We start from the raw sequence: 21,636 nt of genomic DNA on the forward strand, positions 1-21,636 counted from the left end.
TAATCCCCATGTGTCGAAGGTGGGACCAGGTGGAGGTAACTGGATCATGGGGGCAGTTTCCCCCATGCTGTTCTCATAATAGTGAGTGAGTCGCACGAGAGCTTATGGTTTTATAAGCGTCTGGCACCTTCCCTGCTTGCACTCACTCCGTCCTGCTACCATGTAAAGAAGGTGCCTGCTTCTCCTTTGCCTTCTGCCATGATTGTAAGTTTCCTGAGGCCTCCCCAGGGATGAGGAACTGTGAGTCAATTAACCCTCTTTTCTTTATAAATTACCCAGTCTCAGGTTATTTCTTCACAGCAGCCTGAGAACGGACTAATACATAGAGTCTGGAAGCTAAAGGGTAGGTGGAAGTTCCATAGCCTCCTTAGAAATCGATATAAACTATCCAACACAAGCAGCTGCTACTTTTCAAATGCAAAAAAAAATTTGCACAGTGATGCTGTGTCCCAGGAAAATGGAAGGCTCTTTAAGGGCACCCACCAAACCGTCAAGGAGACTGTTGGTCATGTTTCTAATCTGCCTAGAATGGCTTCTCTGAGAAGGTCACATCTTTCTGGTAACTACATTGGGAAAATAGCAGTGCAGGAAGTCAGCAATCTCCACTGACGACTCATCTGAAGTTTGCCTTTCTGAGAACTTGTGTTCCAAAACAAAGTGTTTTATTTGCCATAGAAGGGAAGGGAAGAAGACATGGAAACAAGAATACAAGTTCATTAGAAGAGTATTCCGTTTTAAGAAGAGGGGCACTCACCCTACACTCCAAATCCCCATCTCTCCTCTCCTCCACATCTTATCCATTACTACCTTCTCAAGATTTTCATCACCAAAAAGAAACAGACCCCAGATAGTTCAGTCTACACCCCAATCAATAGAGCCCTGAAAAGGTAAACAGAATGTTTTGGTTATTTTTTTTTTTTTTTTTGAGACGGAGTCTCGCTCTGTAGCCCAGGCTGGAGGGCAGTGGCTGGATCTCAGCTCACTGCAAGCTCCGCCTCCCGGGTTCACGCCATTCTCCGGCCTCAGCCTCCCGAGTAGCTGGGACTACAGGCGCTGCCACCTCGCCCGGCTATTTTTTGTATTTCTTAGTAGAGACGGGGTTTCACCGTGTTAGCCAGGATGGTCTCGATCTCCTGACCTCGTGATCCGCCCATCTCGGCCTCCCAAAGTGCTGGGATTACAGGCTTGAGCCACCGCGCCCGGCGAATGTTTTGGTTATAATGTTTTATTACAAAAGTAATATATGATCATTATAGAAAAATAAAATAGGTCATCAATAATTGCATCACCTTGAAACAATCACTTTTAATTTGTTGTTAGAGGTTAGTCTATTTTAACATTTCTGAAATCATATAGACTTACATGATTGTTCTCATGTAACCTGTAACATAAGCATTTCTCATGTTGCTACATCTGTTAATAACAGTGGTTTGATTAATTGTATTGGCTGTGTGGATGTGGAACAGAAGATTCTTGATGTCAAGAAGGGCTGAGGCACAGAAGGTGCAGTCAGTCATTTGGGACCATATTGTCTGTGGCTTTCAGGACAGGGAGCTTCGGCACTCAGGTAGTGACTCTGGAAGAGTCCTTCTCTTTTGGAACTGCAGCATCCCTTCGTCTTCCTCAAGGGGAATTTAGTCCAGGAAATACCAGATCCTCGCCTCTCTAATTCTCTTCTCAAATCCCAAGGCAAAACAATAGAGACCTAATGTGGTGCTGGTAATTGGGCTGTTTGTTTTTCTGGAGCTTCCGACTGCAAAAGCAGTGAATAGGTGGTTTTACTCTCAGCAATGAAGAAGGCAGAAACCAGCAGTAGGGATCCACAGAAAGGGCATAGGAAAGACGATGTTAAAGAGGCCAGGCATGGTGGCTGAAGCTGGCCATCCCAGCACTTTGGGAGGCCGAGGCGGGCAGATCACTTGAGGCCAGAAGTTCAAGACCAGCCTGGCCAACATGGCAAAACCCCGTCTCTACTAAAAAAAATAAAAATACAAAATACAAAAATTAGCTGGGCGTGATGGCACATGCCTGTAATCCCAGCTACTGGGAGGCTGAGGCATGAGAATCGCTTAAACCTGGGAGGCGGGTTTGCAGTGAGCCAAGATAGCACCACTGCACTCCAGCCTGGGTAACAGATTGAGACTCTGTCTCCAAAAAGAAAGAAAGAAAAAAAAAGATGTTAAAGGAAAAATCTGAGGCACAATATACTTTTAAAAAGTTATTTGAGTAAGAAGCAATTCATGAAGTTTAGTGTTCCAGTGGCAAAATGTCACAGGCAAGTATTTATTGGGGAAATGTGGAAGCAAAATAAAGACATTTGATTGGTTTTCAATTACATAATTGTTTTTGGGGGTGGGTATCTTGTTAGAAAGTCCCTAGACAGATAGTTATATGTTAGTAGGCTGCTTATGATTGGCTGGGGTTGTCTTATTTCTAACATAAGCATTTACCAGAAATGATCCAAGTTAAGTTTTGCTTATGCTTGTAGTGTGACCCCAGTGAAGTTTTGCTTATGTTTCTAGTTTAAGCAAAGTTAAAGCTATTTCTAAGGGCCAGGTGGTTTTGTTTGCTCAGGAATTTTTCCAGTCTCCATTTAAATTTTCCTTTAACAATTCCCCTCTTTTTGTCATCCACTCAGCAAGCTGAGAGTGTGACCACATGGCATAACTTTACTCTTAGTTATTACTGTTGACATAGTTGTTGGGAGAAAGAGCCAGGTAGATGTTTCTATCATCATCAGTAGGTGCCCTGGGGTTCAGAGTCATGTAGCCGCCGTCGACTGTTTCATAGTCATTGTTGGTTTCTTCAAGTTGTCTCTTTCTGAGGGCAATCGTTTGACGTCCAAGTGGCTGCAGGAAAGCATTTAAAACCCGTAGGATAATTCAATACACCGGGGAGGTAAATACAATAACTATAAGGAGAATAATAGCCAAGGATTGAAAAATTCCTCTGAGCAAAGATTCTCGGGAGCCAAGACTTAACCAATCGAATAAATTAATGAATACAAATAAATATTATCTGATGAAAAACTCACATTTGTTCTTTAAAGTCTTTTAAATTTTAGGAGGCTATTGTTTTGCACTAAGCTCCTGCACTAGGCCCAAACAGAACAGACTAAAAATCAAAATGGAATCACCCATGATAAAGTTTCAAGTCGCCAAACAGAAACTACATTGTTATCTGGCCTTTGGAAAAATCAGGAGAGAGAGATAATAACGTAATAACCTAAAAACCTAATTTCGCAAACAGGCCAGTTTCAACTGGCATCCTTACAAAAAAGTAACCTGATGTTAACCAACCAGTTATTTATTATTGTTTCCCTATTCTGTCTTTTGCAACTTTAACCAGCTTTAAAATAGCCAATCCACTTTAAATTCTTTGTTTCTTTCTTCAGACCATTCTCTGTCTATGAAGTCAATCTCCTCTGCTGTAACTCATTGGAAACCTTATTCTAATTTAAGGAGGCAAGTGTTGCCCAGTGCTAGAATCACCATAAAGCCAACTGAGATCTTCAAGCATTTCTTTTGACATCAGTAGGAACACAAGCTCTTCCTTGTTAAGCATTAAGATATCAAGAACTTCTATTTTGGGGTGCTATTGAGGCTAACTTACTCATTTTAGATTGTATTGCTTGAAAGGAATTTAGGGTATTATTCTATTTAAAAAACAGTTAATATTTGGAGCAAATTATGATCTTAAGTTTTTGAGTTTAGAGGGCAGCTAGGTGAAACAATTTCTAGATGTGAATTTGAGGCAAGTTTAAATGGTAGACTGAAGATGGCAGTTGCAATGTGATGTGCTTTACTGGTTTGCAATTTGAATGTCTCTGGTTTTTTCATTAAATATTCTGGTAAACTCTCTGAGTGACTCACATAGCAGCAGGCATTAAGATTAGTATTAATAAGGCATACATGCTCTGTTGTAGTGAATTTTCTGAAGCTTAAAGTCACCAGTTTCAGTTTGTAGAGCTTTGGAAAAAGGCAGTTTTAGTTTTTAATGGCACTAAAAAACAAAATATCAGGAGTCAATCCAGTTTATAGGGAGATAGTAAAACTTCAAAGAAAATGAACAGGCCTAGAATTTGACAATGGATGCACCATAGTTTTCTACTAAAATATAATCTTTTTTATTCTGGAGAAAAATATTTTTATTTTCCATTTTTACCAAAAATCAAAGTTAACTTTTTTGCAAAAATAAATCTAGTTTCACTAAATTTGACCTGATTATTTATATAGGTATAATAAAAATAGTAATTTTAAAATATATTTTAGCCAGAGCTTTGGTGATATCCAAGGCACTTTACTGACTTTGTATCAGTCAACTTTAGTTTTTAAAAACTATCTAGTAATTGAGAAATCTCAGATTAGACCTTTAAAAGCCTCTCTAGGCTAAGAAGCCAAGCCAAGGACTTGCCCAATTATGTCCTGTTACAAGGAGAATAGATTCTTATTGAACCTACGCAAATACCCAGATTGAAAATGAAAATACTTAATAAGAGTTTCCAAATTCTGAAACAATCAGGTAGAGAGAAAAAGATAAGTGGAACACTTTTTTATTTTTGTTTTAGTAGTTTGTCTTATCTGGAAATGGTGTAGATATTTAATGCATACCTGTCATTTCATTTAACATAGTTAAAGTGGCAAACATAACATTAAACAAAACCAACTACGTGTCATCTCAAGGTATTTTTTTTACAAATTTTGTAGGAGACAACATGAGCTTATTTGGGTAAAACTAGGTGGAATATTCACTTTCATTAATACCAATATTCTTATTTATTAAAGATTACTCAGGTAAGATGAAGTTGAAAAGCATTTTGGCAAAGTTCTTTTTTTCTGAGAAAATATGTAATTTATACAAGTGCTTATTTTTCTCTAGGCTAATTGAGTTCCTTTAATACTGTTTCTAATAAATACCTTCTGGAGGTAGAATAATAGTATGTACAAATAGCATACATATGTGTAGATATACATAAACATACAGCAAGATGCAAACAGAAATTCATGGCTTTTGTTCTGAAATTTTAGCCATGTGCCAGGTACAATAATATAAAACTAATTAGTTGGATCCAGCTTCTGGGAGTTAAAGTTAGCTGTTCAGATGGCTGACACTTTTTATTGATATTTTTGGAGAGGACTATTAAGATTTTTCTTTTGCCAGTTTGTTTCTAAAAAGTTCCTCCTTTTTTTTTCTTTTTGATGAGTCATTTCGCTGAAGCTTGTGTTTTAAAAACATTTACACACCTCGAAGGCCCAGAGAAAGGGTATTAAGCTTTCTCCAATAAGGAATTTTGGGGCATTTTCACCTATTATTAGGAGTCAATCTTAATGAGACTGTGGATTAAATTGTAAATGACTGACTAAGGAGACATCTAGTTTATCTGGCCTAGTTCCAATTAGTTTTTATTCTTTTGAGCCTTAGTGGTTGCTTTTATAATAGTTCATGTGTGCAATAACAAGAGTTAAATTTAGTTGTTGTAGATGCTCCTGGTTCATTTGAGGATCTAATTTTTTAAGGAGGTTAGCATTGAGTAGGTTCAGATGGAAAAAGCAAGCAAAGAATAATTTCTTATTAGCACATTGTAGAGATTTACTGAGAGACTATTTTTAAAATCATTCTTTTAGAAACCTTTATATACCAATCAAAAATGTTTATCATTGTTTCTGAGACATTTGGGATCTCATTTTTTCCCAGTACATCCCTTAAATGAACAATTTTTTCTAGATTTAAACATCCTCACTGTGACCATTGCAATTTTAAGTCATCTGTGGTAAGGCACACCTATTTCTCTAGAAAGTCACAGGTTCTGGGCCCATATTATCTGAACATAAAAATCACTGTGTTTCGGATGGAGGAGTCCCAGACTCTGTGCATTCTGACAAAGCCATAATATCTTGTCCTTCTGAAATTTACCTATCTGAGGACTCCAGTTGAACCCCCAGTTCAGTTTCTGTTAAACACCTAGTTCAATCTGTCAAATACCCAATTTGACCTCTAGATCCCAATCCAGAAAGCAGACCTTGTCTGGAAACTAGTACACTATACTAGACCTAGTGTAGTTCTTGTTGAAAACAGATGAACTTGACAAACACCCAGATTAACCGCTGAATCAAATGAGAAATAAAATTACTGAAATAAACTCAGAGAGCTCAGGACACAGTTGCAAGCCTGGTATCTGAGAGGGACTTACCTAGTGACTCACAAATGCAGTAAGAAACCAGTGAACACAGTGGGCTCAATGGGTACCTATGCCTGGTTACCCATTGCTCTTAGGGATATCTGGAGGAGAGTCTACTTTATATCCTACTTCTGACGCCAAACTGTTAAAGAAAAATCTAAGGCACAATAAAATTTTAGAGAGTTCATTTGAGTAAGAAGTAATTCATGAATTGGGTGACACAAACCAAAAGAGGTCTAGTGTTTTAATGACAGAAAGTCAGAGACAAGTATTAACTGGGAGAATGTGGAAGTAAAATACAGAAACTTGATAGGTTTGCAGTTACGTAATTGTCTTTTGGGTGAGGTAACTTACTGAAGTGTTCTTAGTCACATAATTATGTTAGTTGGCTGCTTACAATTGGCTAGAGTTAAATCTTATTTCTGTCTAACATAAACATTTACCAGAAATGATCCAAGTTAAGTATTACCTATTTTTAGTTACAATCCAACTTGAGTTTCACTTATGTTTGCAGTTTAAGCAATGATAAGGCTATTTCTAAGGCCTGGGTGGCTTTGTTTGCTCAGGAGTTTTCAGGCCCAGTCTCTATTTTAATTTTGCATTAACAAAGGTAAAAAGAGAGGAAACAGGGGAGGAGGGATGGGGGAGGAGGAAAAGGAGATGACTGGGACTACTCACCTCAAATCGGGCAGCCTTCACAGGATCAGTGGAATTGGCTGTGGGGAAAAAGAAAAAGATTAGCCAGGGCACTGCTGTTGAAAAGGGCTTGCCCTTGCTGATGCTGAGGCTGCAAAATCATAACCAGACTCAAGGCAAGGACTGCTGACCCCTTGACACAGTCCTGTAAGGCCAAGGACTAAGTAAATATGGCCTCATGTTCCCACCCTTGGGGTCACCCAGCCACAGCCTTCCCCACGGGACACACTGGTGGAGGGAAGCAGTCACTTGGGCCACACTCTTTTCAGGGAATTGCTGAGCTTTCCTAGAAGCAAACCAGACAGCTTGGGGATCTGAGATATTGGAGAAGAGGTACAGGAGGGGTGTTCAGCATCAGAGTGAAGTAAAGTCCAGGTTTTTGCTGACCACATCAGGGAGAGAAGGCTGAGGGCCATTTCCACATTGTCCAAATGTCGTGCATCTCTGTTGGAACTTTGAAGAATATAGTAAGTACTCCATGGCATTAAAAAGGAAGACAGAGTGAGAAAGTAACAAGAGAGAGAAAAAGAGAGGCAGGGAGGGAGAAAGGGAGAGAGAGGGAGAGAGGGAAGCACTTTCTCTGGTTAGTGTCCAAAACACACCTAATTGCCTCATGTGTTTGTCATAAACTGACTTTCCCAGTGTGAAAAGCAGCCTCAGTATCTGCAGAGCAGCATTTCTCAGGAAGTTAGGAGGGGTCTGACACAATGTATCTAGTCTCTTACCCCCTGAACACAGAGAGTCTTTACTGCAGCAAACCACATTCTGAATTCCCCTTCTAATACATTCCCCAACAATTCCAGCAACCCAGCTCTGCCTTTTGGGAAAGGATTTTTAAAAACCTGTTTATGCAGCACCAACGCCTGGCTGCAAAAATGCCCTGTGAAATGTGCTTATGCCAGTGTAGACAGAACCACACAACAAGACGGATAATCCAGTTGCTCGGACTTTGTTTTTTCCAGATCTGCTTTGGCCCTGGTGTGAACATAGGCCCCTGTCCCCACTGGGCCCGGCCAGCGGACATGCAACCTTGCTGCAAGCACAGCGGGACGAGTGATATTTTGCTCAAGCTCTCAAATCTGTTGGCTCTGCTCTGAATCATACTCCAGCCATCTGAGTTGGGGTCTTTGACAGCCTCTTTTTCCTGCCTGTTCCTACTGTCATGGAAGCCCCCAGAGAAAGCCCTGGTTTCCTTTGTGCTCTGACTTTACCTACAGTCTGGAAGTTGCCTGGCATCCTCCTGGAAGTTCCTTTACATACTCCCACCTAGGCCAGGGTTTGAGTGGCCCCTGGCTCTCAGAATGTCAGACCTAGAAGGCCTGAGAGGTCACCCCGGTCACCCACTCATTTCCTCAGTGAGCAGACTGAACCCCATCAGGGAGACTGACTGGCTCAAGGCTCCACTGTGTGATGGGGGCAGAACCAGGCCAAAATTCAATCAACCTTGAGTGCATGGGCATTGGAACCAAGCTTTGCCCCCAGAGTAGAGCCCACTAGTGCCCCTAGTCCCCAGGAATTTTCTCAAGCCCAAACCTCCTCTTAGCATTCCACAGACAGCTGAGCCTGGCCACTCCACCCCATCCCTCCACAGAGACAGATTCCTCAGCAAATCAAGGGGTTTCCAGGCCTCCTCCTCCTTTCCCCTTAGAATCCTGCCTCCCACATCCGATTGGCCTCAGTCTTACAGCCCCTAGCCCTATCCTTTGCCAGCTCCGCCAAAGCTCCACGGAAAGACCAAAGTATCTCTTATTTCCTGCTCTGGAAATATCACCAGATTCCTGGTCCTAGAAATTTGAACACAGCCCTCTCTATCTGGGACTGGTGTTTCTCTTCTCATCTCCAGAGAGGTCCTCTTTAGGCCCAGAAATTAGACTCAGAGCTGACCAAGCGATTTGAGCCCCGGCCATCCCCTCACCGATGCTCCCTCCCTGGGTCCCAGCTGAACTCGCACAAGCCCCTTCTGGCTGGCTCCGGTCCAGCGGGCAGCCCTGGTGAGCCATCACTGAATCCCTGAGACAACCCTGTACTCACCTGGTTCCTCAGGGAGGGTCTCTCCCATTTCCCAGCACTCAGGGTTTCCTGGGAGGGCTGGGAGGGGCACACAGGAGGTTAGTAGGATTAGGGGGTGGGGCCTGAGTCCTCAGGACCAAGGACCAGGGCCAGGATTGGATGGAACCAGCTCAGGCCTTCCCTCTGGCAGATGCTTTCCGTCCTCCCACCCCCAGCTCCCCTGCTCAGGGGCTGCTCCCGCCTGGAAAAGCGCTGGTCCAGAGGCAGAGCTCAGCTCACCCATGGGGACGCCCAGGAGTGTCAGAAAGGCCACTCATGGCATCTGTCTGAAGCTTGCTATGCCTTTTAAAAACACCTCTGTGTCTCAGTCTCTCTCTCTTTCTCTGTATTATCATCAGTAATTGAGGTCCTGGTTATGAACCAATTGCAAAGTGCTTTGTGAGGTGTTAGTGGGATTATTTCTCTTTCTCAGCAGCTTGCAGCACCCTCTCTACTCCCCCGTGACACCCATATGAGCCCCACCCAGCCTCAGTCCCTGCCTTGGCCTGGTGCCTGGAGAGTCCTCTTTCTCTAGCTAAGCGCTGCCCTCACACACCACCTCCTCCAGAATGGCAACAGCCCTGCGTGTGTGCTGTTACTGCCTGACAGGCACTGGTGTAAGAGCGTCAGCCTCTTTCATCCCCATGGCAACCCTGTGAGGTGAGTCCTATTAGTGCTCTTGCTGAGGATGAACTAATAAATGAACTAATAAATAAAATGTGGGCCTAGATCTGAATGCGTATCTAGCCCTAAGAGAGGGATTCTGGCAATGTCTGAGGTTAGGGCCTGGACCAAGTGGAAACTGATAACAAAAGGGACTGGGAGGAGCTACAAACCTGAAATCCGCTTTTTCCTGCAGTAGATCAAGGCCACTACAGCAGCAACAACGGCCGCTACAGCAATCCCAGTGACCACAGCCACAATGATCCCCATCGGTGAAGAGCTGCCCACGCTGGGCACTAGGGAAGACAGACATTAGGACAGGATGGGGATACTATTTGAATGACTACTTTTGTATTCTCCCTGTCCCACCTCCCTCCTCCTCCAGTGCTATGTCCTAGTGCTTGTCACCCAAAGCTCTTCTGTGTCTGAGTCACTCACCAATGCAAGACTCATACATCCCCCAGCCTCACCTGCACAGGGTTTCTGTGGCTGGACTTATGCCTCCTGCCTATCCAGGTTTCTCCACCAAACTAATAAAGGCACATTGGCGAGCAGGCAGGAGCAGAGGGAAGGAATCCCCTTAGCCCTTCCGGGCAGTAGGGAGGGTGGGCCCAAAGCCTTGCGTAGCTGGAGGCATCATTACTCTACGGAGCACAGCCTTGAACAGACTATGACATGCCAGGCTTTCTGGAGTGAATGGCTATAACATGAGCCTTGAGAAGAAACGAGGCAAACTTCAGCTCTTAGGAATGCCCAGGAGCTTGGGGAACCTCTGCACCAATGAGGAAGCTCTGCTTCGCTGCCCTCTTCAGTCTGGGGCCTGCATTTCAAAGTGGAACAAGAGCCTGACTACCTATTACCTGGGAGGTGAGGGCTCCAAGTTCTGGCCCCTACTCCTGCTCATTGGCCAATACTTAGCCAGGCCTCCACACCACTCCTCTTTGCTCCAGTGCCCAATTTTGCTGCTGTGGCCTTTCTCAGACCTCCGTGTAGGCCCAGGTGACCTTAGTGCTTGTCCATCCCCTCTTCTCCCCTCCCTACATCTTGGCAGATTCCCCATACCTTGGACAGTGATGGTCACAGGTTTGGATGAGTATGGCGTGTAGCCTATGTTTCCTGTGCAGTGGTAATCACCACTGTGACTGTGGTTTGCTTGTGGGATGGAGAAGTTGGGATCCATATGGGAAAATTTCTTGGATATTCCATTCTGGAAGAATGTGACCTTGATCAGAGGCTTGTCCTTCCAGCTGTGGCACCTCAGCATGATGGTTTCTCCCTCCCGGAACTCCAGGTGAGGGGTCTGAAGCGCCAGCCACTCTGAAAGACACAAATATGATAAGAAAAGTTGTAAGACTAGATTCCAAGAGTTTTTCAGCTCATTTTCAGAGGTACATTACTCACAGAACTTGAAACGATGTCTGTCAGAGAGAAATGAAGAGCATTCTCTTATAGGCAATATATGGGATTATATATCTATGGGACTTCTAAAAAACAGAAGTTTTCAGAAGTTTCAAAGATGCAGAACAGATATTTAAAACAATTCTGAGGAATTTAAAATACTATGTTTGAGTAGAGAAATGAGTGCATTTCAGTAACTGTAGAGGCTACTTGACAGGGCCTGAAGCCATCAGTTTTTGTGGTCTGGGGATTACTAATTTAATGGTAAATTTTGTACAAGCTTTGGGAAGTGAGGGTGGGCAGCCACGAGCTGTATTAGCAATGAAGTAGAGCATTTTTCCCCCTTTTTTCCACATGCTGTTGCTGGTTTAAAAAAAAAAAACAGAGCCGGGTGCGGTGGCTCACGCCTGTAATCCCAGCACTTTGGGAGGCCGAGGCAGGTGGATCACGAGGTCAGGAGATTGAGACCATCCTGGCTAACATGGTGAAACCCCGTCTCTACTGAAAATATAAAAAATTAGCCAAGCATGGTGGTGGGTGCCTGTAGTCCCAGGTACTTGGGAGGCTGAGGCAAGAGAATGGCATGAACCCGGGAGGTGGAGCTTGCAGTGAGCCAAGATGGCGCCACTGCACTCCAGCCTGGGTGACAGAACGAGACTCTGTCTCAAAATAGAGCCTTAATCATGCCTCATCCACCCTGTCAGTCTGTTCTGGCTGCTATATCAAATGGGTGGTTTATAAACAACAGAAATTTATTTCTCCCTGTTCTGGAGGCTGGGAAGTCCAAGACCAAGGTGCTTGCAGCTTCTTTGGTAAGAGCCTATTTCTTGGTTCACAGAACTGAGGCTTCTTGCTGTGTCCTCACGTGGCGAAAGAGGCCTTTGAGCTCCCTTGGCCCCCTTTTATAAGGGCTCTGCCCTCATGACCCAATCACCTACCCAAAGACCTCACCTCCTAATACCATCACTCTGGGGGTTGCTATTTGATTAATTCATATCATATGAATTTTAGGGGCACAGAAACATTCAGACCATACTATACCCTGCGTGAAATCTTCCATCCACATAAGAAAGAAAAAGGTATGACTTTTGAATTCACACAAGTGAATTCAGTATTCAGTTGTGACTCTGAATAAAAGGGGCATTCAAGAAAAATTTTAAACTTAAAATCACTTTTTCCTTTTTGCCTACAAACATCCTCACTCCCAACAATTCCTTCCCTTCATTGATGGCAGAGTAATCAGATTCCAAAATTCAGCTACCTCGGAGGACAAATCTATTAACAAAGTTTCAACAAACTTAATAAAGAAGAAAATCAAATTGCTCTATCATAGGAATAAATATAATTTATTTATATTTATTGTTTTATTTATATTTATTCAATTTTAACAGTTTTCTTTTTTGTTTTTGAAACGGAGTTTCGCTGTTATTGCCCAGGCTGGAGTGGAATGGCGCGATCTTGGCTCACTGCAAACTCCACCTCCCAAGTTCAAGTGATTCTCCTGCCTCAGCCTCCTGAGTAGCTGGATTATAGCCATGTGCCATCACGCCCGGCTAATTTTGTATTTTTAGTAGAGATGGGGTTTCTCCATGTTGGCCAGGGTGGTCTCAAACTCCCGACTTCAAGTGATCCACCCGCCTCAGCCTCCCAAAGTGCTGGGATTACAGGTGTGAGCCATTGTGCCTGGCCAAAAAAAAAGGATTCTGTATATGAAAGGCCAAGTACCATTAATGAGATGGCGTGAAACAGAAACTAAAGTCAGGATTGGGATTGTGGCTGTGCCATTCACTGCTGAGTTCTTGGGTCTAATCAGCTTCATTTCTTTGTACAATGGATGGGTGGGACTAGGTAGTTTCTCTCTAACAACTGTTCAGATCTCAATTTTTTTTTTTTTTTGAGACAGAGTTTCACTCTTGTTGCTGAGGCTGGAGTGCAGTGGTATGATCTTGGCTCACTGCAACCTCCACCTCCCAGGTTCAAGCGATTCTCCTGCCTCAGCCTCCCGAGTAGCTGGGATTACAGGCATGCACCACCACGCCTGGTAATTGTTTTTTTTTTTTTTTGAGACGGAGTCTGGCTCTGTCGCCCAGGCTGGAGTGCAGTGGCCGGATCTCGGCTCACCGCAAGCTCCACCTCCCGGGTTTACGCCATTCTCCTGCCTCAGCCTCCCGACTAGCTGGGACTACAGGCGCCCGCCGCCTCGCCCGGCTAGCTTTTTTGTATTTTTTAGTAGAGACGGGGTTTCACCATGTTAGCCAGGATGGTCTCGATCTCCTGACCTCGTGATCTGCCCATCTCGGCCTCTCAAAGTGCTGGGATTACAGGCTTGAGCCACTGTGCCCGGCCTGTATTTTTAGTAGAAACGGGATTTTTCCATGTTGGTCAGGCTGGTCTCGAACTCCCGACCTCAGGTGATCCTCCTGCCTCAGCCTCCCAGAGTGCTGGGATTACAGGTGGAGCCACCACGCCCAGCCCTCAATTTGTATTATCTATATTTTTTACATTTTCATAAGAAGAGTCAGAAGTACTATCAGCTGTCTCTGGGAAGCCAATACAGAGGGGAGCTATGATGTCATTGGGTAGCTTTTGAGGTCGACTCAGTATTTATTTATTTCCCTTCAGTAGAGCACCATCAAGAGAAAGCAACTCCACCGCCAGGATCTCTCTGGTACAGCAGCAGCCTTAAAGGACCAGAAAAACAAATCACCATCTCAGTGTTGAACAGGAGAATCTAAAACACTGAATGTTTACCTGCGACCATCTCCAGGGTTTAGGCACCAAGAGTGCAGCTCAAGTAAACAACAGTAGAAATGTGCTTATATTTTCAGACATTGGAAGCAGGTAGAAACAGTATCTAAGCCAGGCGTGGGGGCTCACGCTATAATCCCAACACTTTGACAGGCTGAGGAGGGAAGATCACTTGAGACCAGGAGCTGAAGACCAGCCTGGGCAACATAGTGAGACCCTGTCTCTATAAAAAGAAATAAAAATAAGTCGCTTGGCATGGTGGTGTGCACCTGGAGTCCCAGCTACTTGGGAGAAAAAAAAAAAATACTATCTAAGAGCATTTTCTCTACAGATTCTATTAAACTGAACACTGTCAGATGTTTACGTAAACCAAAATCAGATGATGTGACTCCTTTAATTAAAGCCATCTCAACTCACTCAGGAATAAAAGTCAAAATAGTTGCAACAGCCTATCAGCCTCTGCTTGATCTACCCTTCACTCTCCCCTCACTTCTGACCTCATCTTCCAGACAGAATTCTGCACTCCCACGTCCTCACAGCTGTCTGGCAGCCTGCCGCCTTAGAGCCTTCAGAGGTCTATTTCCTCCAACCTCTCTGCTTTACCACACTGCCTCAGGAGGAAGGTAGTTTTTTTGAAGTAGGGATTTCCTTCTGCTTCTCTCACACTCAGCTGTTTGTGGCCTTGTAACCCCCTTGCTCAATCAAGACTGAGGCAAAAACAACCTAACACATGCTGTGAAAATTATTAGAAATTCCCCCTTCCCCCACCACACATGCTAAGCAAAGGGGGTGGGTGAAATGGGGAATGAATGAGCAACTCACAATAGTGCTTCCCAGTAAGCAGGCCACCCCTACTCTTTCCTGCAAACCTCTGCCTGTAAACAGATTTAATCCATCCTGGCCCTCCCAGGTCCACCCCAGGGCCTTCCTCCACTGACCAGAAAGCACAGTCAGATGAATAGGGTCGCTGAGGCTGGTCCGGCCAGTCTGGCACCTGTACTCCCCGCTATCATTGTTGTTGGCCTTGAACCTGTAGCTGGGCTGCGTGTGGGTGGGGATGAGATTCCCATTGTGGAACCACTGGGTGGAGTCGCTGTCAGGGCTGTGAGCGCCCCCGCACGTCAGAGTCACAGAGTCCTCCCGGAGCACGTTGATCCACGGGGGCTCGAGTTTCAGCACAGCCTTCGGGGGAGCTGCTGAGAGGCAGAGAGTGGAAAGGAGTGTGAATAAATAACCCTGAAGGGACTGTGGATGCCAAAGGAGCTCCCAAGGGAGGTCAGGTACCAAAGAGTCCTATTGTAGATGCAGTTCAAGATCTGTACTTGCAGCAGCCTCATTCCCTTGGGTCTTCAGTGGATCTAAGAAGCAAATCCCAGACCCCACTAAAATGGGGGAACTGCCCATGCTGAACCCAAGCTTGATTTTCAGTGGAACAGACATATCCCCCATAGCAAACACAGCATCATATTATGAGGATATAATACTGTCAATACAAAGAAGCAAAGGGCATACTCACCAGTTTGACTGTCTGCAGAAGCTGTAAAAGAGAAGAGAGTGGATCAACCTCTAGCAGGAGAAGATGGCTTCAAATTTAGCTGCGTATGTGAAAGGGGCAGGGGAGGTGAGCTTGGGCTCTTCCTTCTCCAGCACCTATCTCAAGATCTTTTTTCCAGTTTATCTTTTATAAGAGTATTCACTTCATATGTCCCCCTTATCTCATTCCCTGTTCCTCCTCATGACTACAAAGTACACATGAATGTTTGGTGCAGAATGGATTTTCCAGGGACTACGTAACTACCTCTAAGTTCTGACCTTAAAAACCACTGGAGGCCGGGCGCGGTGGCTCAAGCCTGTAATCCCAGCACTTTGGGAGGCCGAGACGGGCGGATCACGAGGTCAGGAGATCAAGACCATCCGGGCTAACACGGTGAAACCCCGTCTCTACTAAAAATACAAAAAATTAGCCGGGCGTGGTGGCGGGCGCCTGTAGTCCCAGCTACTCGGGAGGCTGAGGCAGGAGAATGCCGTAAACCCGGGAGGCGGAGCTTGCAGTGAGCTGAGATCCGGCCACTGTACTCCAGCCTGGGTGACAGAGCGAGACTCCGTCTCAAAAAAAAACAAAAAAAACAAAAAAAACACTGGAACACTTAAGAAATCAGGGTCCTGTCTCCTCTTTCAATCTGTCCCCTGCTTCCAGGGCCCAGGCCTGCTCTTTACCACACTGGTGCCTAGAGTCCAGGCAGTAGGAGTGTCTGAAATTGCACTCTTTCAGAATGACCCTCACTCACCCAGCAGCAGCAAAACTGTCAATGGTTGAAGCAGCCACAGGTTGCCGGGACATACATTCTGAGACATTTGGGTCTCCATAGTCATCCCAGCACTGTGCCAACGTCCAGTCGGGTTTAAGAGATAAGCTTAGAAAAGAGGAAGGAAATGGTTTCATCTTCTTGTGCAGCTGTCATCAGTCCTCAATTCTGTTTCTGCTAACCAATCAGGAACAACTCCAGTTAGGAGTTGCGTCTGCTTTACGGATAAGTCTATTACACACCACCTTCTGTCCTTGTGAAAACCCCGGGGAGGGGTTACCATTGTGCTGGCTGGTATACCCCTCCTTAGAGTATTCTTTAAGATAACTCCTGGTCAAAATCTTATCCAAAGGCATAAGAGCAGTTTGCTCCCAACAGGAGCCAAAAATGACCAGCAATACAGCCTGCTGGAGAAGAGGAGACCAGAGCCTGGGAAGAAGATAATGTCCAGCTATTTTTTATACCCATAGGACAGAAACTTAAAGTAGAAAATTACCTTGTTTTTCACAATATTTTCTCCTACTGAAATTTCCTTTTCTTGAAACGGGAACCTTTTCTCCCCCTGAAACTGTAAGTGGTTTTTCCTCTATGTTTTCCATTACGGAAATTGTAAGGAACTGCCCATGCAGAGCAGTTGATTTGCACACATATTTATATATTTCAAAAATGGAACACAAATAATAGGGTTATAAATTGGCAAACATTTTTGAAGGGGATTTAGGCACTATCTATTAAACATTTGAAATTTGTAAGCCTTATCACCTGAAAATTCCACTTCAAAAAATACATCCAATAGAAACACTTAGGTGTGAAAAAAATATCAACAAGAATATTCATTGCAGTATTGTAGCATATAAGGAAAAAAGTCAAGATTAGAAGATAATGGAGACAGTTCAAGACCATCCTGGACAACAGAGTGAAATGTCATCTCTATAAAATTAATTAAAAAGTAAATAAAATGGGGGATTTTATTAAATAAATAAAATTTATTATTTTTATAAATTTAATAAAATTAAACAGTAACTGCCTTATAGAGTTGTTTTGAAAGTTAAATAATGTCAGGTAAATTAATTGTATAAAGTACTTAGAATAATAACTAACAAAAATATCAGAAAATGTTAAATAATTTAATTACTATCTTTATGCTACTCTTTTATGGATGGGCCTGTGAGAAGACAGTGTGATACCCCTGTATTTAGTGGGTGGTATTTTACCTGAAAAGGGTGGTCATACCCAGTCCCTAAGGAAGCATGTTTCCCAGAGCAGATGGAGAGCCACTATTGGTGCAGTGGGAATCTTGCTCTCCATAGTGGCTGCTAGTCATCATGCCCCTAGTCTGGACCTCCTGAGAGTCAAGGCATACAGGATGCAGTCCAGGATGGGAAGTATAGCAACATAGGCTCCATGGAGTGGCAAGTTGGGAGTAAGCTAGTAAAGACCCCCCAGGGAGGTGCCAGCAGAGCCAGAGACATATTCTGTGGAGAGTATCTTACGAAGAATGTGACAGGGTACATGGGTCTGAGAGGGTGCTGGTTATGGTAGATTCAGACCTTGTGATCATGGCTAGGACTGGAGAGATTCCTAGGGGAATACCCACATGCTGAAAATTAAATGCACACTTCATTACTACATAGACAAAAGAATATTATCCTCACATATGCAGGTGGCAAAGGAAGGAGAAACAAATTGTTCTATACTCTGCTTACCCATGAGATACAGTATACCCCACCACAGTCCAACTGTAAAATTTCAGGACAATGATTTTGTATCTAAGGTAGTCTTTAAAAAATACAAATATGTTTAAACTTTTCCTAAATTTTTTTTTTTTTTTTTTTTTTGAGAATGAAGTCTCACTATATTACCCAGGCAGATCTTGAACTCCTGGACTTAAACTATCCTCCCACCTCTGACTCCTTAAGAGCTGGGATTACAGGCATGAGCCACTGAGCCCAGCACTTTTCCTAAAACTTTTCTCAGACTTTATAGCAATATATTCTGCCCAATCCCCAAGACCACATCCTGAGTGACTCCTGGGAACTAACTCTGTGGAAGGGAGTTAAACTTTTGGGGTAGCCAGATAAAGCTATTCTCAGCAAGGAGAAATTTCCTAGAAACCAACCACAAATATTTGTCAGTTCTTCAGACTTTTCATAACACTTTGTATTCTTCATTCCTAAGTAACTATTGTACCCTCTGCAATGGATTTTATATTTTTTTATAATTTTTAAAATTTATTTGTTTTTCCTTGTCCTTTGGTAAAATCTCCTGAGAGTCCCAAGTCTTGGGAAATCAAGGGAAGGGATTTTTGTCCACTCTTTGGCCAGAACATTGAAAGAGAATTGGCATATCCCCCAGAGACCTATTATGGCAGGGTCAGCAGTTATTAAAGAAGAAGATTCTAGAGAGAAATTGTGATGTGGGTCTGAATCAAAGCCTCTAAGTCAACCACCCACTCCCACGGCACAGCAAAGCATGAGGTGCAGTGTTCTGTTTCAGTGTGGAAGTAGGCATCTCCTTTCACCTACCCAATGCCGTAGCACTCACATTCTCAGGGCATCTATCTCTGGCTTATGTTCTCAAAAGACAGTTCACTTCTTCATGTTGTTTCATTAACAAAATCTCCTCTTTGAGATGATAGGGATGTTGGCACCCACACAGAATCAATAATGTCAAGCCAGCTCAAGAAGCGCTACTCCTGCTTTTTTGTTTGTAGGAGTTCCTTCCTCAGTGGGGTTCTAGTTTGCCCTCAAGGGGGAGGGAGTCTACAGTTAGGCGTTTGTTAAGTTACTTTTCAGATTGAATCCCATTGAGGGAGAAAGACAGGCACGTTAGAGAGATTTACCATTGAAGTAGAGCTAAAGAGATGCTGTGGAATAAGGAAAAGTAAACACAACGTGTAATCAGCGTAAGTGGAAATAAATGGCAAACTGTGGAAACATGGTACTTGATACACACTTCCTCCTCTGCTCCTAGGGGGTGGCTGTAGCCATTAAAAGAGACAAGGCAAGTAAAAGCTGCAAACTCTCTGCTCATAAGTAAGAAATAAATGATAATTTTGGGTCACCCCAAAGACAATGTCATTAGAGGATATTGTGTTTGAGGCCTTGAGAAGTGAGGGGAAATCTAAAATTAGAAATAATACTGTTTTAGTTTCTCAGAAGATCAGAAAAGCTATTTTTTAATACTAAAGAAGATAGAAAACTATTCATTACTACACAACAAAGAATTCAAGAGAACCAGGATTTAAGACACAAGAGAAATTTGATATTAAGAAGTTCTGGCAAATTAAACGTGCTAGGACTTCTGAGCAGTCAGCAGCATTAAGTAAGGTATGCTTCTTCCAGAATTTTAGCTCTAGCCTTTGCCTTCCCCTTCACTCCACTTTTGCCTCTATATATTAACATTTTACCTCTCCCACATGAGGATCTGAACCTGGACATGACCCCTGGTTTTTGGCTTGTTACTACTCAAAATGTGCTGAGAGTGCATCATAGTCTTACCACACTGCAAGCAGAGACCGAACCGAAATTGGAATTCAGACTACAAGAATAGAAGAAAAAGGCATTTTGGAGGAAGAAATATAAAAGGGAACCTACCAAAAATTTAAATGACATATCAAAAGCCAAAAGATGGATAATTTTCCCCTTCTAGGGAAAATTAGGAAAGGGTATATTTTTCTAGAGAAAATGTATGTGTGTGTGTGTGTGCATGTGTGTGTATGTGTACATATGTGTATGTACCTGTATGTTTGTATATGTATCTCTGTGCATATGTGTGTGTGTAAATGTGACCTACCAGAGTACCATGACTCGTATCATATAGTAAGAGGGCCCAAGGTTTTATTTTTGTTTTTTTGTTTGTCTGTTTTTGATATTGAGAAGGGCAGGCAATAGAATTTATAAAGAACCTAAGAAGATTAGTTGTTTTTGTAGGTTTTATAGACAGACTTTGTAAAGGAATAGTTCTTGAGAGAAGAAATATGTACTTGGATTTAATATTTAAATGTATGATAGGCACTCCAAGAAGATTCAGGGCCCTTGTGTACACACATCTCCTGGTGACTTGTCCTGTTATTTCAGGTGGGTGGACAGAACTGTAGCAGTTCCTTTGTAGGAGGAAATTCTACCAGGCTTGGATTTTTAGCAATCCTGCTGTAAGATTTCCTAACCACCTACCCCAACACATTTTCCAGAACTTATAGAAATTCTATTCAGCATCCAGATCTCAGGAGCAGCATTCCTGTGGTGTTGAAGAGGATTTCAAACTTAGTGCAAAAGATCTACAAGAATTTAAGGATTATGATAACCTGTGAACAAGATCAGGAATAGAAACAGTATGGCCCACAAAAACAAAGATACAAAGTCTTCCCCTATCTCTGGAAGAAGTTCATGTATAGAAACTCTCCCTGAGGAAGGAGAGTTGAAATGTGTCTGAGCACAACTGCCATTAGAAAAGAATATCTTCTTTCACTATTATATTGGACATTGTTATTTTTCCTGTGATTAGATATGCCTCTGACCCATTAGAATGACGCAGTGCAAACAGAGCTTCAGAGGGGTGTCCTCAGGTATAACTGTGAGAATTGCCTAGGAAACAGCCTCAGAGCACCCAGACAACAGATTTTCACTCATTCAGCTAGTATCTATTGGGTACTTACCAGGTAGTAAACTGTTCTAGATGCCTCAGATACATTTGTAAATAAAACAGACAAAAATCCCTGCTTTCAGAGAGCTTCCATTCTATTGGAGAGAGACATAAAGTAAATAATAAACATATTAAATAACTATATAATATTATATGAAATGATACAAAGTATGGGAGAAAAAAGAGCAGGGAAAGGGAATTAGAAGCGGAAGTGGATTGCAATTTTAAGTAGGGTAAGAAGGTGACAGTTGAGCAAAGATTTGAAAGATGAAGGGAACTGAGCTCACAGCTATCTACTGAAAGAACATTTCTGGCAGATGGAACAATCAGGTGAGGAACTGAAACTGCTTTATGCCTGGAATGTTCCAGGAGTTGTTTGGAGTGGAACTGAGGGAGGGAGGGAGCGGCAGGAAATGAGGTCAGAGAGGAAATGAGAGACCAGATCACACAAGACCTCATAAGCATGAGATTGTTCACTGTGACACAAATGAAATGGGGAACTTTGGGGAGATTTTGAGCATAGGAGTGACATGATCTGAAATGTTTTTGAAGGACCATTCTGATTGCTGTCTTGAGAAAAGATTGTAGCAGGGCAAGGGCAGAAGCAGTGAGACAAGTAGGACACTGTTGCAACAAGCCAGGCATGAAAAGATGGAGGCTAGTAGTATACAGGTAGCAGGAAGTCTACATTCCATGTATGTTTTAAGACAGAACAACCAGACACAGTGGCTCACACCTGTAATCCCAGCACTTTGGAAAGCCAAGGTGTGAGCATCACTTGAGCCCAGGAGTTTGAGACCAGCCTGGGCAACATAGCAAGACCTCGTCTCTATAAAATATCAAAAGAATTAGCCACCCATGGTGGGACTACGCCTATAGTCCCAGCTACTCAGGAGACTGAGGTCGGAGGATTGCTTGAGCCTGGGGTGTCAAGCCTGCAGTGAGCTATGATCG

At 43.2% G+C, this 21,636-nt stretch overlaps 1 protein-coding gene across 4 annotated transcripts; it reads right to left on the reverse strand.

Moving 5' to 3' along the window:
* Positions 1-1,280: 1,280 nt before the first annotated feature.
* On the reverse strand, positions 1,281-20,713 carry LOC139355412 (Fc gamma receptor IIa). 4 transcript variants are annotated; one of them, XM_071082197.1, is made up of 9 exons: positions 20,696-20,713; positions 16,021-16,146; positions 15,249-15,269; positions 14,671-14,928; positions 10,649-10,903; positions 9,760-9,882; positions 8,906-8,962; positions 6,857-6,894; positions 1,281-2,849 (listed from the first exon to the last, which is right to left on the reverse strand). In XM_071082197.1, exons 2-9 carry the CDS (start codon positions 16,103-16,105, stop codon positions 2,676-2,678), a joined length of 1,011 nt encoding a protein of 336 aa, XP_070938298.1. In that variant the 5' UTR covers positions 16,106-16,146; positions 20,696-20,713; the 3' UTR covers positions 1,281-2,675. The 4 variants fall into 4 exon arrangements, with proteins under 4 accessions (XP_070938298.1, XP_070938292.1, XP_070938290.1 ...); XM_071082191.1 differs by lacking the exon at positions 8,906-8,962 and having other exon boundaries at positions 14,671-14,925; XM_071082196.1 differs by lacking the exons at positions 1,281-2,849; positions 8,906-8,962 and adding an exon at positions 2,856-6,335.
* Positions 20,714-21,636: the final 923 nt, after the last annotated feature.

Source organism: Macaca nemestrina, chromosome 1 (genome assembly GCF_043159975.1).
Source record: "Macaca nemestrina isolate mMacNem1 chromosome 1, mMacNem.hap1, whole genome shotgun sequence".
NCBI lineage: Eukaryota > Metazoa > Chordata > Mammalia > Primates > Cercopithecidae > Macaca > Macaca nemestrina.